Raw genomic sequence first — 18,643 nt, forward strand, 5'->3', positions numbered from 1 at the left:
AGGGGGTGCTGTAAACCTGAGGTTCCTAGCACTAATGGGGACCACAGTCAGAATAATGGAGGCCGCGTGGCAGTCCTTCACAGTCAAAAGCAAAGCGGGGGAGAGGGGCAATGAATGAACTACAAGTTTGAAATATTAGCAAGTGTAGCCTGACCGTCAGGGAGCTGGGAAGGGAATTAATAGACTATGCCCCTCACCGAGGGTTGAGGTACAGGGACAGATAGCAAGGGCATTTCTGGGTCCGGACCTTTAAAACAGGCCAGGAGACTCATATCAATGGAAGGGTGCATTCGTTGTACTGACAGATGTGATGAACATAAAATAAAGATGTCTGAAAGAACACTTGGTGAATAATAAGCGCTTGATAAATGTCACCTATCCTTATAATGCTATTCCTATTCCGAAGCCTATGGTTTTCCATGGGTCATATTCCATGCTGTTGTATGTTTTCACTGTTTTCTGAATTTCTGCATTAAAATAAATAGGCAGCAAATGTAATGTCAGATGTGAGCATTAAGAGAAGCTTAGGTGAAGACGACATGGGAACTCTATCCTATCTTTGCAACTTTCCTGTAACCCTACATTTATCCCACAAGAATAAGGAAAACATTTAAAAGAAGGCAACCAGCATTGTGACTCTCACTTTAAACGCATATTCAGTGAAGCATTACAGACTTACCGGAGCGCCCTGTGGCCCAAGCCTGCCTCGCTCTCCCGGCATGCCCCTGGGACCCTGTAGATGAGAGGGAGAAAACATCCCTTGAAGCATCGAATTTAAACTCTAGGACAACTTGATTACACCCCTCAAAACAACTGAGACTCGATATAACTGGCCACCAAGCCATCGTCTTTCTTGGGGTACATTGGGGTTTGAAAAACTCTCCCTGTGGAGATATATAACCTACCACCTCCTACCCAAATAGGGTTCACTTCACCTAGTTTGAATGGGCTGCGTCTACCAGAGTCTGATTTGATCACTGAGTACAGAGAAAATTAATACGAAGGGCACTCACAGCCAAGGAAAGTGATGAGATGCGGGAAGACGTTCCTACTTAAAGGATGCAGCTGTGAGCGTGCACTTGCCTATCAGATGGCAAGCAAGACGGCTTCCCCAGCAAACGTGACCCATGTCTTTCTGTTTGTTTCATGTAAACACTCTCTTACTGAAATCTCAGAAGCAAATAAATAACAACGAATTAAACGGACACTCACCATAGGACCCATGGCACCCATTGGGCCAGTAGGACCGGCTTCACCCTGCAGCAGAAAGGACATCACAGGACAACATGAGGAACCCCCGGTCCACATTCACATCATTTTGTTCCACGTGCGTATCATTCTAAACACGGGTTTTCAGCATGGGCATTTGAAGGGCATACGAAGGACCTCAAAAGTCTATTGACTTGCTTTTTCTCAAACTGCAATAAAGAGTCCATTCCTACAGAAATGAGTCTGAAGTAAAATTGGGGATTTAAACAAGACTGGTGGGACTATCACCCATAGTCACATTAATTAGCATCAAAACTGATCATTTATCTCTGTCTAATAATACTTTAGGGCTATGTAAAACGTCACAGAGTAGGAGCTGGTCTTTACGTTCGGGAATAGAAGCGCAGAAATAACAAGTGTGAGGCCAATGTCTTTGCACATGTGACTCTCAGGGGACTTCCCACGAAGGAGTCCGCCGCGCTTCCCTGCTGCTCTCTCTCCCTCTGGAAACGTAAGGAAATGTGGGGAGAACGGCCCGAAGGCCCAGCATTAAAAGGACACTAAGAGGCGGGGATAACGAACCATCCGAACCTCTGTGATGCTGAGAGAGGAAGAAGCGTGAGTGTGTTTTAGAGGGTGGATGTACGGTGCCACATGGCACGTGGGGACAGTCTCCATCCCACACCAGGAGGGACCCAGAGCCGCAGTGGCTGTTCTTGGTGGCAAAGCCAGGGCACCGCCTGTATCCTGGTAGATCTACCGCCACTCATCTGTGAAGAAGCCCGCTTATCTGCTTAGCTGCTCACTGTCCATGTCCTCTCTCCGCCAGAGTCACTGAGGGGGCTCCGGAAGGCGGGTGGCATTGAAACACAACCAAAACGCTACCGTGACGTCACACCGAGGCATCAGACAATCACCTTGGAACCGGTGGCTCCCACTTCACCTTTAGGGCCTTCAAGACCTTTATGTCCCTAAAAAGGAAAATATAAATTTGTATTTTACTGTGTGTGTGTCTTTTTTTTTCTTTTCAGATGCATAAAAGAAGCAAACATAAGCTTACAGAAAGTGCCTTACGAAAACGGATCTCAAATTTAAAGTTGTTATTCAAAATGTTTCCAAATTCTCAACATTTTTTAAGTCTCTTCAAAGAAAATTAGTTTCCCCCTTAAATAATGTTTTCAACATGCAATGTCTAACCTCTCAACTTTTTTTTCACTTCATAGAAATTTAATCTGTAGCTATAAATAAAGAACATACAAGAAAATAAATAGTTATGGAGTTTAAATAGCTATCAAATATGAGTTATATCTAGGGATAATATTCAAAATATCTAATAACTAGTGATTAGCAAGTATTCTAATCAGAAACTCAACCACTCAAAACAGAGCAGAGGCCCGCCAGTGTATACCGAGCAAATACCAGACAAGCTTTCAGATGGATAGATAGATAGATAGATAGATAGATAGATAGATGATAGATAGATAGATAGATGATAGATAGATAGATGATAGATAGACAGATGATAGATAGATAGATAGATAGATAGATAGATGATAGATAGATAGATAGATAGATAGATAGATAGATGATAGATAGATAGATGATAGATTGATAGATAGATAGATGATAGATAGATAGATGATAGATAGATAGATAGATAGATAGATGATAATAGATAGATAGATGATAGATAGATAAGATAGATAGATGATAGATAGATAGATGATAGATAGATAGATGATAGATAGATAGATAGATAGATAGATAGATAGATGATAGATAGATAGATAGATAAGATAGATGATAGATAGATGATAGATAGATAGATAGATGATAGATAGATAGATAGATAGATAGATAGATGATAGATAGATAGATAGATGATAGATAGATAGATGATAGATAGATAGATGATAGATAGATAGATGATAGATAGATAGATAGATAGATAGATAGATAGATAATAGATAGATAGATGATAGAGAGATAGATGATAGATAAGATAGATAGATGATAGATAGGTAGATGATAGATAGATATATAGATAGATGATAGATAGATGATAGATAGATGATAGATGATAGATAGATAGATAGATAGATAGATAGATAGATAGATAATTCTATAGCAGGTGGGCAAAAGTGGGTCTAAGTTATTTGTATGGAAACTAATACAATAACTGATAAATAATAATGCAAGAATAACTGTGTTTCACGTCCTCACGCCCTGTGTATGTACACACGGATAACGGTCGGCGTTATCTGGAGTTATCAAGAGAGAAGCACCCTACAGCGCCCACGTCTGGGCTGACGGGCCCTATGATTAGCGCCCTCGCTGGGGTCCGGCACCTCTTCCTCTAGACGGCAGTTGCCTATTTCCCTAACCAAAGCCCTTCTTAGCCCGAAGCTGAGGCTCCCCGTCCACCACGGTGTCTTCTCTTGCAGCACAGTGTTGAGTGCGAGGTAAGAACGCACAGTGTATATCACAGGCTCGAGCGAAATGCAAAAGCGATGTGAGAGAGCCGGTCGCCTTAGGAACCTCGGAGGCCACTCCACCACAGCCATGCGGACAGCTGACAAGCGGGCTGGCAAAGGGTGTCAGGCGACGCCCCAGGCCCCGCTCCGCCAGCCACAGCATCTGCAAGGGGGGCAGAGGGTTGACTCACGCGGTGACCCTTCAGGCCTGGCAGACCGGGCGCCCCGGGGAATCCTCTGGCTCCCTGTGGGGGGACACGGAAGGCGTTTCAGAGTCACTAATCAGAATAGGAAGTTGCTTAATATACATTTTTCTCTAAAAAAAATAGCTGGGACATGGTTTTCCACCAACAAACCAGAGAAGAAAGGGAGCAGTATACATTTGTCTATCAAAACCCAGGGAGGTGATCAGAAACGAGCCCTGTCCGAAACGGAGACCTGACGTGCACGGAGACGTGGAGTAATGCCAGGGACTGACTTGGTGACGTTTTCAAGATTTCAAATTATGTCACTGTGTTATTAATAAAACAATCAAAAACAAACAACAAAATAGCCTGCGTCACATGGGTAGTGTCTGGCCCAGCTAGGTCAGGGATAGGAAGGAAATCGGGAGGAAAACTTAAGGCAACTGTGGTTTTCTTCTGATGTGTGCTTCACCGGGGGAAGAGAATAAATGCGTTTAGAGCAAACCAATGTGTTTTACTTTTCCTTCACTTTGAAGTATCGAGAGTGGATAGAAGAAGGATCACATTAAAATGAACAAACAGAAAACATTTTACAGTAACGTGACAGAAAGAAGCTGGTGGGTTGGTGATTGTTTAAAAAACTAACCAAGGCCGAAACCGGTTTGGCTCAGTGGATAGAGCGTCGGCCTGCGGACTGAAGGGTCCCAGGTTCGATTCTAGTCAAGGGCATGGACCTTGGTTGCGGGCACATCCCCAGTAGGGGGTGTGCAGGAGGCAGCTGATCGATGTTTCTCTCTCATCGATGTTTCTAACTCTCTATCCCTCTCCCTTCCTCTCTGTGAAATATCAATAAAAAATATAAAAATAAATAAAAATAAATAAAAATAAAAAACTAACCAAGGAAATAAAACATCCAACAGAAAGGGAAGTCAACAAATACAGAAAGAATGGGCTGGTTCAGTGATTCCTTCATTTCTGTTAATTTTATGCATCCTTTCCCTAAGCATTTCAAATATTTTTTTAAAAAAGGAAATCGAACAAAAAATTAAATGCAAATAGCACGACTATTTTGAAATGAGGTTTGAAACCTTTCCCTCCGACGCTCTTAAAATAGGTAAGGACCAGGGACTCAGTCGCTTACTCTCGTTGCCTGTATTAATTAGACTCTGACTTGAAGCCATTCCCACTGCCAGCAGCCGACCCAGCACTCACTCCACAGCACAGCTTCATGTTGTCCATGACCAGTTATTAGCATGAATCTGCATATCCCTGGCGCTAGGCCTTATGCCTGCCAGTGGGCACCCAATGACTAATCATCAATTAAACAACGGAAGTGAGAAATGGCTTAATACTTCCTTAAACACTCAAAGCACTTCCCCAAGCTTTTAAGAAACTTGTCTTAGGCCAGCACAACCTCAGGCAGAGAGCAACATCCATCTGTTTGCGTGACAGCCTTCACCTACTGTTACGTACATCAGTGCGTAACTAACTCGATAGATGAACTTTATATGATGACAGCAAAGCAATAATTCCTCTGGGACCGCTGCAGCTGCTTCTGTAGCATTGGGGGGGCGGGGGGTGTTATCACAGTCAGGACACATCAAACCACTGCTCCCCGAAGAAACACAAGTTCCTTTCATTCCTCTCGGGCACAGCCCCGCTCAGGAATCCCTTCTTTCAAGAACTCGCTGTGTCCCCACTGGACTGCGCCCTGGCTGAGGTTTTCCTCCTCCATCCCGGGCAGGAAACGCAGTCCACATCCCTCCAGACCCCGGGGAAGTTCCTGAGCCCCCTCCGCTGTTTCAAATCACTGCTGAGCTTCGGGGACGTGACCGGGGCCAGGCTGATCCGCGGCCAGGCGTTCCCGTGTGATTGTGTGTCTCCACTGGGCAGGGGACGAGCCAGATGGGCGAGCTCGGGAAGTTCTCATCCTGCTGACCCGAGGCTGTCCTCACACCCACGCGCGGGCCGCGGCTCTGCACAGCGCGGCGCATCTGGGAGCCGCGGTGAGGGTCCCGCACGGGGGCGTGGGAGAGGGCGCAGGGCCGATAGGCTGACACGCACATCGGTGCTCATGACTGAACCCTGCCTGTGTCCGCGCTGACTTTCCAGGGCGCAGGGGGAGGAGGGGAGAGCAGGCAGCTGGGAACTGGGTTTCTACTGAAACCAAAGAACCCTCAGAGTTCTGTAAATTCCCTTGAAAAAAATCAGCATTCGTTGTTTTTATAAAAAGTCCTAGTTATTGAACCTCACCCACTTTCAGAAAGTCAGTTGGCGGGGAGCTCAGTACTGTTGGATGCGCTGAGCGGGAGAAACACTTGGAAATGATACAAAATCAACTGGGTGGGAGGCCACGTCAGGCTAGGGGACGTGGCAATGGCACAAGGAGAAGTTCAAGGGCAGGGGTGCTTGCGGATTTGCTTGCTTGCTTATCAGTCCCTAACCGTCCCCACTGCCTGTGCAGCACCTCGAGGGGAGGGCCCATCAGAACCACGTGCGTGAGGACAGCAGGGCGGGTGGGTCAGGGTGCGGCCGTGGGGTGCAGACCCTGAATCCTGGGGCCTGTGCCAGGGCCTGTGCCGGGATGGAGCCCAGGGAGAGGGTAGCAGGGCGGGTCAGGGTGCAGCCATGCGGTGCAGACCCTGCATCCGGGGAGGGGTGGCCGGGGCCTGTGCCGGGATGGAGCCCAGGGAGAGGAGGGCAGCTGTGCTGGGAGAGGGGTCATCAGTACATCTTCTTAGAAGGTCTTAGGCCCGGAACGCCAGGCTAGGATGCCAGCCAACGTGAGGGTCTGAGGAGCAGCCACACGGGCCGCCTGCCCACAATCCGTGTCCCTCGCACCTGCCCAGCAACAGGGCATTCTCTCTCCAGCTGCTGTTTCCAACATGTGACCGATACAGAACAAAAATGCAGAGATAAAAAGTGACCCCCGGGACTGAGATGCTGTGATATGTGCCTCATCTGAACACGCGGTATTCGGTTTGGAGACCATCCTGGCTGGCCCAGTCCTCCGGCTCTGGGCGGGTCACTGGCCTGCGCGATGCACAGTGGGATGTGACGTGCCCTCATCCCACCGGAATGTCCTCTCCGCGGGGACAGAAAAGAGCAGGTCCTGGGGATGTGCCGGGGCGCGTGGCAGTGAGAGGCACGCTCACGGGCATGTCCGTGTCTGAGGTCTCTCTCTGTCGCTGTATTGCCAAGCGCAGACTTACCGGAGATCCGGAGAATCCCACATCACCAGGGTTCCCGTTCCTCCCGGGCTCGCCCTTTAGGGGAAGCAGAGAAGCAAAGCGGATTAGAAAGTTCTCCTCGGGGACAAGGTGACAGAGCAATTGCAGGTGAAACGTCTTCTTTAGAAAGACTGTGCCCAATGCACCCCAAGCACAAACCCTGAGCGCTACGTCCCAGGGCAATCCACTCTGGACCTCAGCTGTGAGGTGCCACTCGTTTATCCAGAGGAAATGGCATCGGTCATGCTGGTCTGCCGTAGCTCAGCATTTCATGAACGCCAGAGCTTACAACATACGGAGACATGCATGCGGCACTGAATTAAACGCTGTTTCTTAAAGCGCTGCTTGCCATTTCTTTTCTTGTCATAAAAAACTAGAGGCCCGATGCACGAAGATTCGTGCAAGAATGGGCCTTCCTTCCCCTGGCTGCTGGCACCGCCTTCGCTCCGGCCCAGAGCCGCCTTTCCGCCTTCCCACGCTGCCCAGAGGCCCGGACCGGCTGGGGCGGTGCAGAATTCCCCTGGCCGCTTGGCACCTGCGTATGCAAATTAACCAGCCATCTTTGTTGAGTTAATTTGCATAGTCACTCCTGATTGGCTGGTGGGTGTCACAAAGGTAGGGTCAATTTGCATCTTATTCTTTTATTAGTGTAGATATTAAGAACTGCCAGGGACGTTTTCCTTATGGCCAATTTCAGTGTGATCTGCTCAAATAAATCACACGACACGGGACGGGAAAATACGTACTCAGTTTAGTGTCACTCGGCCTCGCCGTAATTTTATCCTCACCTTTGGCACAACTAAGGAAAGAATCCAGAAAAGCAGAGCTGCCCTGCACCCCGTCCTTTGATCGAGTTTCTAATGTTAAAATCTGAAGTCGAGCCTTAACTTTCATTAAAAATCCAACTGAAGGAATCCTTTTTCAGCATCGGAGAGCAATGCTGACGCTGCCCTACGAAGGCATTTAACAGTCCACTCAGTGGTGACCTGATAACGATGGCTTTGCCATCAGCACGGAACCTGTCCCTTCCGGGGGACCCTAAGGGAAATCCTGGGGCATGCAGGGCAGGGAGGCCCCGGACAGCACCATCAGAGGACGAGCACGCGTAGGTTTTGAGAAATTCTCTTCTGAGCTCTCCCGTTCTGATCGACATGAGTGGAGGCTGAACGTGGGGGATGAAGTGGGGAAGGACCAGTGACATTCATGGGGACACTGCTCCTCCTCAGCCCCCCTCAGCACTGCAAAGCAGATGACCGAGTCCACCTACATCTTCACCGGGTTTCCCAGGAGGGCCCTCTGGTCCGCGCGCACCAATCGGACCCTAATAACAAAACAAAAGGAGACGGAGAAGCTTACCCATATGCACCGGAGCCCACCAATGATGCAAATAAAGAAACAGAAGGTAGCTTTCTCAATAGTCTCAATTTTATGTTGTGTCCCTCAGATTATGTGCTCAGCAGGAAAAAGTTGAATGTCACCAATGCAAACATCTCAGCGCTGTTGGCTAACCACGTTCAAAGTTTCCGAATTTGCATGCTCTCCCGCAGGAAATAGGGCTGACGCACCGCCCTAATGCAGGCCCCGCACTGGGCTGACTTCTGGCTGCAGAAGTAGCACATTTAATGGCGGGCCCGTGTCTAACTGGGCCTACGTGCTGGCTTGACATTTACCATCGGTCCAGGTTCCCCAGGCTCCCCAGGAGGTCCTGCAGGGCCAACGCCCCCCTGAAATTGAGAACAAAGTACGCAGACAGTTAACGGACAAACCACAGGAAGAGTCCCCAATCCGGAATCCCGGGGGGCAGTGCAGCCGCTCCAACCGCTGGCGCACCCCTCTAGCCATGTGACGTTGGGTGAGTTACTACTCTGCCCACAGCTCAATGAGGTTTCTAATCTGTAAAATGAGAATAATACGGCACCTACTTCATTAGGCTTTTATATCTCTTCAGATAATTAATGCGTAGTGAGAACCTAGACTAGTGCTGGCACAGTGTTCAGTCAATGGAGTTATCTCCTTCCTTCCTTCCTTTCCTCCTCCTTCCTTCCTTCCTTCCTCCTCCTCCTCCTCCTTCTCCTCTCCTCTTCCTCCTCCTTCTCCTCTCCTCTTCCTCCTCCTTCTCCTCCTTCTCCTTCTCCTCCTCCTCCTCTTCCTCTTCTTCCTCCTTCTCCTTCTCCTCCTCTTTCTCTTCCTTCTCCTTCTCCTCCTCTTTCTCTTCCTTCTCCTTCTCCTCCTCCTCTTCCTCCTCCTTCTCCTCCTTCTTCTCTTCCTCCTCCTCCTCCTTCTCCTCCTCCTCCTCTTTCTCTTCCTCCTCCTTCTCCTCCTCCTTCTCCTTCTCCTCTCCCTTCTCCTTCTCCTCTTCCTCCTCCTCTTCCTCCTCCTTCTCCTCCTTCTCCTCCTCCTCCTCCTCCTTCTCCTCCTCCTCCTCCTTCTTCTCCTCTTCCTCCTCCTCTTCCTCTTCCTTCTCCTTCTCCTCCTCCTGTTCCTCATCCTGTTCTCCTCCTCCTCCTCCTCCTCTTCCTTCTCCTCCTCCTCCTCCTCCTCCTCCTCCTTCTTCTCCTTCTCCTCCTTCTCCTTCCTCTTCTTCAATAACAACTATGTTTTCTATTCACCAATAGCAGCTATATAAAATAGCTTAAAGTAAAACTCCATACACATGATAATGACAGTATGGCATCTTTGACTGAGACAAGAATTCTTTTTTCTTTTGAAAGATTATTTTCCGCTGCCTGACAAGTCACTACAAAAATTACCATAGCCCACACCATTATTTAACTGGGATGTGCTGGGCTGCAGATAAGAGGTTCGTGGTGTATTCTTTTTAAAGTTTCCATGCAGCGATCGCCGTGGTGTTATTTCTAGTAGCACCACGCAGTCATCCCCTCTGTGATCTGATGTCCTAGCCCCAGGGGTGCCACACCACCGATGACGGGCAGGTTATTTCAGAAGCAAAGGCGCAGAAAATGCTTTGTACGGGAGGGCCGTCCCATCACGGACCCAGACAATAGGACGTTAGCCCCAGCCACCACTTTCAAATCACGCTGCGTATGTTTCTAAGGAGTCAAAATGAACTCAACCCCTTCGAAGTGGGGGTTACAGCTTGCAATGCCAAGGCCAGCGAAGCAGTCACGCCGGAGGCCTTGCTCAGAGGCGTTGCCCTCTGTGCTCGGGTGGAATCTAAGGGTGAAAGACTTACTTGCTGCCCTTGTTGCCCTTGAGGTCCCCTGGGGCCAACGGGACCCTGAAAGGCAAGGGAGGAGACAGTCACACACGCTTCGTGACAATGAGGTCAAACATCGGAAAAATGTGGGTGGCGGGAGACGAAGGCACCCCCGTCCGCGTCCCCTGGATGGAATGCAGCCACGTCCAAGGAGCCTGGAGCCGGGGCCGCGGGGGTGCTTCCTGTGCTCCGTCCGTGTCACGGAGAGAAACGAAGAACACGCCTGTGCTCCCGGGTCTCAGGGTCAGAGCACTGCGTGCCGAGGGGCGGGCCTGTCACAGGCAGCCTCTGAGAGCGGGGGGTCCTGCAGGCAGAGGCACCCCCCCCCCGCACCGCCCCCCCCACCCAGCGCTTCAACCATGCAGCAGGCTGGTGAAACCCTCAACAGTAACGAGCAGATTACTGCAAATGGGAACTGACAATTATCGGGGGAGGGGCTGTTTTCTGGCTGGTTTCCTTTTTCCTTAACATCCGCTTAGAGTATCCTCACAGGCTTCCATTTTCTCATTTAAACACGCGTTGGTTACACGGAGTCATAACCAAGGGAAGAAATGGGAAATGGATGCAGGACACTGGGGGGCGGGGCAGGTAAGGGCATGTGCTGGGGGGAGGGGGAGGCCGGGGGGAGGTCAATGGGGGAAAAAAAAGGAGACATATGTACTACTATTTGTAATACTTCAAACAATTAAAAAAATAAAAATTAAATTTTAAAAAAATGATGAAAATTCAAAAATAAAGAAATAAATAAAAAATAAAAAAATTGGTTAATAAATGTCTATACAACTTCTTAAATGTCACATTTTAAAGAGTAAAATCAATGAAATCAAAATCAAGTTTGTTCTCATGGTAAAAACTTAATTTCTTTTTGTTTTGAATTGATGGGATTGTTAGCTAGTAAGAAAATAAAAGTGTCATTACAAAAATAAATGCATATGTTATTTAAACTTCAAATGGATTAAAACACATATATTTCAGAAAATTACCCCAAGATAATCATTGAATGAGACCACACTGCTAGTGACTTAAAAATACACATACTGTTTCAGTGACTCCTCATGCTGGCCGTCAGGAGGGGGTGGCAGGCGGGCATCTGTGACGGCTGGCTTCACACTTACCGCCTGAAATTCTCCTAACCTGGGATCCTTTCAGTTACGCTCTGAGCCAAAAGGCACGGCAGAGCTGGGTTCAAAAGCCCTCACTCACTGGGTGCGACGGCATCGCTCCCAGCCAGGTAAAGGGCTGCCTAGAGCAGTGGTCGGCAAACTGCGGTGGCTCGCGAGCCGCGGTTTGCCGCTCTGTTGACTAATGAGTTTGCCGACCATCGGGATAGGGGCTTAATCACAAGGAACCACAACAGCCTGTAATTATTGAAATCGGGAGTCTAGGTCAGTGGTGGGCAAACTCATTAGTCAACAGAGCGGCAAACCGCCCACTGGCCTAGAGAAAAGGGGGAGCTTTCTGGCTGCGGGGAAATTCAAGAGGCGGGCGGTCAGCCGGGCCTTGCGGACGCCCCCACGTGGCCGGTTAGGCAGGTGGAGGACCTTCAGGACAGCAGGGAGGGAGAGAATGAGACTGGCACTCTGGCTGCACCGTGATGCCACATCACGTCTCTAACCACACAATCCTCTCACAGCTGTACTTATTTAAAAAGTGCGCTTTTAAATGGTGTTGGTGGTTACCTGTTTAAAATCCCTCCTTTTCTTTAAACAGTGAGTGACATATGTGGACAGCCCTTTACTTACGTCAACAAACACCGTGCACAGCGGTGAACGGACCACGGGCCCGCACGGGCGCGTAGCGGGGCTCGCTGCACAGCCTGCGGGGTATGGTGTGCGGAAGACCCACTGCTCCCACGGGCTAACGCGGCCCCCTCCCCGGTGCTTTCGTTATCGGCGCTTCGGCACTCACCACGGAGCCCGGCATCAGCCCCATCTGACTCCCGAGTCCGGATTTGTCGTCCAGCCCGGCCATCTGCGCTGAAAACGGCTGCGAAAGCAACGAGGACATGGGCGGTCAGGGCCGGTCTCCCAGCCCGAACCAAGCAGAGAGACGCACGTGAACGCTGGCACCCCCAGGCCCTTCCAGAATGGCTGTAAACCAGGCGTCCTCAAACTGCGGCCCGCGGGCCACAGGCGGCCCGCCGAGGACATGGATCCGGCCCGCCGGGGGCCGCTGCCTGTCCTGCTCAGCAGCCGACGCGTCCCGGGCCGCAGTGCGCATAGGAATTTGTTCCTAGTTTTTTTTTTAAACGATAGTCCGGCCCTCCAACGGTCTGAGGGACAGGGAGCTGGCCCCCTGTTTAAAAAGTTTGAGGACCCCTGCTTTAAACTTTTGCTTTAAAGCAAGAAAAGGGTTCCCGATGTTCTTCACCATCTGCAGTTTTGATTGACGGGCCTCCCACAAATCCCTTACGGCCACGCTGTTTCAGAACAAGGATCGCGATGAGCCAAAAGTCTGGGACTTGATAAAATCATGGATCATCGGTTAAGCACGCAGCCGGCCTGACCCATTTCAGAGGTAAATCTCTTTATCGGGTTGCTTCCCAGGGTCGAGCATGCCCACATCGCCTGGAGCGGGAAAGAAGCTTTTAAAGACTCGATTCCATGTCGGATGATACTGCTCAGCTGGGATTCTTCCTTCCCGCTCAGGGCCGGCAGGTTTTACACTGCATTTATGTAAGTTAATAAAACTTTTATAATCCTTTTAGGGGAATTCCTGCATGTTCCAAGAACTGGCAACAGTTTCACCTGCTCTCGTTCATATCTAAGAACTCTGCTAACCCGACTGCCCAACATCGTCCACATACATTTCCGATGCCCCATTAATCTCCAGATTTTAGCGCGAAAAGAATGTGTGAATTGTTTGCAAACGTAGATTGGCAATTCCTTCTACAATCAGTTGCAAAACAAATGTATGAACTGCTGTACAACAGAAATGATATTTCAGGGGCCCCTACTCATACACCCCCACGTCTGCCCCTAAGAATTCGGAGAGTTGGGTATGGAAAGACATGTGGTTTTACTTTACTCCTAACAGAAAACTAGGCTTGGGAAACGGTCAGGGACAGTTTAGTGCCCCTCAGTGGCCCTGTCACATGCGTCCCCGGAGTCCTGTCACCCGCCCTGGGCGTGGAGTCACACAGATCCCCTCCGCCCTCCGAGTCTTTCTCCTCTCAGGGGGGCCCATGCTCACGGTCCTTCAGAGTCAACGGGAGACAAAGTTCACCAAGCCCAGAGCCGGCCTGGAGAACGCCTCTGAAGCGGCACATTTTTTTTTAAAAAGCTGCTCTGCGTTTGCCAACAGTTCCCTGTGGATTTCTCAGTTCCATCCTTGTTCACAGCAGCGCTGCACCCACTGGGGGGCTCTGACAGTCCAGGGTCAACAGCTGAACCAACACAATTTAAAGTCACAGCAATAAATAAAAACTTACTACATGACCGAAACATGAACGGGGCTTCCAACTCACCCTGCTGATGCCGTCGGGTCCTGGGTGGGATGGGTGTCCGGGAGGCCCCGGGGGACCTGGTTGGCCAGGAACACCTGGCTCCCCATCAATTCCCTGAGGACCACGAGGACCCTGGGAAAACAAGCCGTGAAAGTTAGCTCCCACTGCCAACGCTAAGTGCACAGACTTCTTTTTTTTTATTTTTTAATATATTTTATTGATATTCTACAGAGAGGAAGGGAGAGGGATAGAGAGCTAGAAACATCGATGAGAGAGAAACATCGATCAGCTGCCTCCTGCATACCTCCCACTGGGGATGTGCCCGCAACCAAGGTACGTGCCCTTGACCGGAATCGAACCCGGGACCCTTTAGTCCACAGGGGCCGACGCTCTATCCACTGAGCCAAACCGGTTTCGGCAGTGCACAGACTTCTTGATGGAGGTGGTGTTATTACTTTAAAATGAATAGCCATATGCATGAGTCCAACTATGACATTCTGGAAAAGGCAAGATTATGGGGACAGTGCAAAGGTCAGAGGTTGCCAGGGGTGGGGTGGGGGATGAAGAGGGGAACACAGAAGAGTTTTATGGCAGTGAAAACACAGTACCCTATAATCGTGGATATACGTCATTATGCACTTGTGTCTTAACTCAGTGTACAATATTGAGAGGAAACCCTAATTCCCTACGGACTCCAATGGGGATGTTGATTATGGGGAAGGCTCTGCATGTGTGGGGGTGGTGTATATAGGAACTCTCTGTACCTTCCTCCTAATTTTGATGAGAACCTAAAACTTGTCTAAAAAACATAAAGTGTTAAAAAACATAAAGAATAGCAATCCAGCCACGTACAGTTCTTCAGCCCTGGTCACAGCCTCTACTATTGGGGCAGGGTGCATTCTGGGTAAGAATTTTACTCTTGATGTGTTAAATACCCAGTAACCAGACTTCTTGGAATAATGATAACATTGTATCCAGTGAGTTCGTGTAACATTGTATCCAGTGAGCTCGTATAACATTGTATTCAGTGTGTTAGTATAACATTGTATCCAGTGAGTTAGTATGACATTGTATCCAGTGTGTTAGTATGACATTGTATCCAGTGTGTTAGTATGACATTGTATCCAGTGTGTTAGTATGACATTGTATCCAGTGAGTTAGTATGACATTGTATTCAGTGTGTTAGTATGACATTGTATCCAGTGTGTTAGTATGACATTGTATTCAGTGTGTTAGTATGACATTGTATTCAGTGTGTTAGTATGACATTGTATCCAGTGTGTTAGTATGACATTGTATCCAGTGAGTTAGTATGACATTGTATCTAGTGAGTTAGTATGACATTGTATCCAGTGAGTTAGTATGACATTGCATGTAGTGTGTTAGTATTCTAGAATGAGCCTCCTCACTGGGCCAAGCTTTGCTGTTCAAGGGCATGCATGGATGTGCTCGCCTGTCATAGATCACAGTCAGCTACGCATGCGCCTGCTTAACCACCCCCCCCCCCACCAATAAAAACTGTGAAGGACCCTGGGTTGTAGTTGGTGGTTTTATTCTCCTTTCTAACTCTTCAGTGCTTTGCATGGTTCCCAGCACGAAGCTGACGGTGTGTTTGCTACACGCTCTCAGCTCAGTCTTCTCCTCGTCGCCCCCAGGCAGACCAGAAAGGGAGACACAGGAAGCGCAGGGCCCGCCAGCCTGCTCCTCCGAGACCTGAGCGATGCTCTCCGCTCCCAGCTCCCCCTCCTCACCCCCATTCTGAAGGCGGCGTGGGGAGTGGGCACACGAGGCTTGTTAACTAGGTTCTGGCTTTTGAGCCCGAAGAGTCCCAGCCTTCTCGGAGAAGAGACAAAGGACGAAAAAACTCGGAAGTCCATGTACTTTTTACCATTAGCAACGCGGATTGAGAAAACGGTGGCCAATGGGTTGGAGTTCACCAGTAACAGAAGCTTCTCATGCCTAACCGTGAGACTTCGCAGGGCCCCCACCAGTGACTGCTCATGAGTGATGTGGCCGGAGGGTGACTCAGACGCCGAGGGGGAGGGGCAGGCTGCACAGGGTGGCGTGGGGGAGGGCGGCACAGAGCTACTCGGGGCTTTAATCAAGGCACTTTGACATAAGCACACATTCACATCGGCATGTTTACTTCCTGGGAGAGCGGGGCAAACAAGCCAAGGTTTCTATTCCAATAGAAGTCCGTAACTCAGCCAGAAGAAGTGGCATTTTGAAAAGCATTTTCTTGTCCTGGCTGGTGTGGCTCAGTGGATAGAGCGTCGGCCTGTGGACTGAGGGGTCCCAGGTTCGATTCCGGTCAAGGTCAGGTACCTTGGTTGCGGGCACATCCCCGGTGGGGGGTGTGCAGGAGGCAGCTGATCGATGTTTCTCTCTCATCGATGTTTCTAACTCTCTCTCCCTCTCCCTTCCTCTCTGTAAAAAATCAATAAAATATATTTTAAAAAAAAGAAAAGAAAAAGAAAAGCATTTTCTTAGAAAATTATCCTCATCTTTTAAAAATCAAACCTTTTCTGACTCCTAAGCCCCTGACAACTCACTGGACTCTTCCCATGACAGGCGTGTGAGGGGGGCAGGTGTTACCTGCGCTCTGGGGTTTCCGAAGCACGGGCGCGCGGGCAGCACGAACTGTGCACGTGTGCCGGCCCTGGCTGCGCAGACAGAGGAGGCGTCTGCCCTGCACAGCGCCTGGCGTGGACACCGAGGGGTTCTGAAATGTGAACTTGCAGCCTGAACACTAGCTCCTGTTCTATGCAAACACAAGCTGACACCGTATTGCCTCTCAACGCGGATTCTAAAGACAAAACCAAGACCTGCGGGCGTCGATGGGAGTCAAGAGGGGTCTGGGCGACACTGACCCGCAGCGGGGTCCCCGCCCCAGGCCTCTGGGATGGATAATCACGTTTCAAAGCCAGCTCGGAAGACAGCCCACTTTTCACAGACCTCAGGACGCACCCTGTGCCCCCGTGGCATCTCCTTAAACCAGGGCTGGGCAAACTTTGTGACTCGAGGGCCACCATGGGTTCTTAAACTGGACCGGAGGGCCGGAACAAAAGCATGGATGGAGTGTGTGTGTGAACTAATATAAATTCAAAGGAAAGGAGCGGAGGGGAGAGCAAGAGAACCGGATAGAACAGCTGGATCCGGCCCGCGGGCCGTAGTTTGCCCAAGGCTGCCTTAAACAGTCAGGGTGTACTGTTAGAGTGAGGCCAAAATTCAGGAAAACTATCCAAAATGAAGTGAACAGAACAAGCGAGATTATAAGAGAAAATAAGAAAAATAGGATAATATGTATATGATCATGTTTACTGATAAATATTGAAAACAAAAATTGCAATTTGGGAATGCACTAAAAATATATACTTTCACATCCCCAAGCGAGCGGGATCACAGACATTTATAGCATCCTTAATGTTCTCTTCAGGGTCCGACCCTCCCCCCCAACCCCCCCAGGATTCCCTCTGGCAGGAAGCGACCTGCACCACCCAGTTCTCGCGGACTGCCACGAGGGGGCGACCTCCAAACGCCCACAAGCAGAGCGGAGCGCTGGTGACCGGGTCAGGTTAGCTCACTGCTGGTTAGCAGCGGGACAAACCCGCGGATGACTATCTGTGAGGGTGAGGCTGGCGGGTCTCCCACTTGGCAGACGTTAAACCAACCTACACATGTGCAATGGCACGTGCAGTTAGCACTCAGCACCCATTGACCGCCCATGCCTGGCAGGTGGCTAGTTTCCCATCACCGTGACGTCACCGGGACCGCACGCGGGAAGCCAAGGACCTGAGATGAGACGTTCATGGTGGCCATGGGCTGATCACGAAGGCCCTTGAGAGTATCCCTACATCAGCCGTTCTCAATCCACTTCGCCTTCCCAGGGCCATTTGACACCATCCAACAATAGTTATAAAACAACAGTTGTCACAATGGTACGAGGCAGGGGGGCAGGTGCGGCCACGGGCCCCGGTGGGTAGAAGTCAGCGATGCTGCCAGACGTCCTACAAGGCACAGGAAACCCCTCCCCCAACAGCAATGGGAGTGAGGTGGAGAAGCTGCTCCATGCTGTGAGCCCCCCGTCGTGTTGGACGGCAGTGGACACGGGGGGAGGGTGGTATTTATGATGGTAGTGCCACCCCATGTTGTGTCAGCCGTAGCTTTAGTCCACTTAAGCAGCCCCTGCAAGTCGTGGGACCCGAGGCTCAACATTCTCCCAACAGGTATTTTGTGACATCATGCCAACATCATGCCAACATCGTGCAATCAGCTGTGGTGGGAGCGTTTACACCCGGGAAATCGGCCAGCGCTGCAGGCACTTTATTTATTTATTTATTTTTCAGGAGTTGGTTGTTAAAACGCTGTCACACCACTGCTACGATTACGAAGGAATAGCTCTCTTATTGGGTAGCTGCCAGGTGGTCTTGCTTATTCCAGATGAATAGCTCCTCACTCTTTCATCACACACACACACACACACACACACACACAATTCGCATTGATTGTTTCAGGCCCAAGAAGATAGGAAATGAGGCACATCACACACCAAGTTGAGAAGAGCAGGGAAGTGGAGGGGAGAGGAGGGGTGGGGAGGGGAGGGGAGGGGAGAGGAGGGGAGGGGAGGGGAGGGGAGGATAAGAGAAGAGAAGAGAAGGAGTGAGGAGTAGATTCATAAATCCCAACAGAATTCTGGACGTGCAACCACTATTTCCATAGCAATTCTCACCCCGACTTAGAACTCCGTGTTATCAGCTGTCCTCAGCACAAACACATGGATGCACAATGTTTTCCGCATGACCCCCTCCCCTCCCACCCTCCTTCCACCCACCTCTGTCACTGCAGACCCTGGACAGACACCTGAGAGCTAACCACGCTGGGCA

The 18,643-nt window shown here is 49.8% G+C and overlaps 1 protein-coding gene across 1 annotated transcript in view; it reads right to left on the reverse strand.

Annotated features, from left to right (window-relative positions):
* Positions 1-18,643, reverse strand: part of LOC308249495 (uncharacterized protein) — a 72,585-nt gene that overhangs the window by 48,633 nt on the left and 5,309 nt on the right. Inside the window, exons 4-13 of the mRNA XM_080671095.1 lie at positions 13,782-13,892; positions 12,224-12,301; positions 10,292-10,336; positions 8,769-8,822; positions 8,366-8,419; positions 7,081-7,134; positions 3,875-3,928; positions 2,127-2,180; positions 1,213-1,257; positions 680-733 (exon numbers count right to left, since the gene is read on the reverse strand). Of these exons, the coding sequence (XP_080527221.1) occupies positions 680-733; positions 1,213-1,257; positions 2,127-2,180; positions 3,875-3,928; positions 7,081-7,134; positions 8,366-8,419; positions 8,769-8,822; positions 10,292-10,336; positions 12,224-12,286 (477 nt within the window). The 5' untranslated portion in view covers positions 12,287-12,301; positions 13,782-13,892. The remainder of the gene's footprint in view (positions 1-679; positions 734-1,212; positions 1,258-2,126; positions 2,181-3,874; positions 3,929-7,080; positions 7,135-8,365; positions 8,420-8,768; positions 8,823-10,291; positions 10,337-12,223; positions 12,302-13,781; positions 13,893-18,643) is intronic.

This window comes from Plecotus auritus, assembly GCF_963455305.1.
Source record: "Plecotus auritus genome assembly, chromosome: 5".
Taxonomy (NCBI): domain Eukaryota; kingdom Metazoa; phylum Chordata; class Mammalia; order Chiroptera; family Vespertilionidae; genus Plecotus; species Plecotus auritus.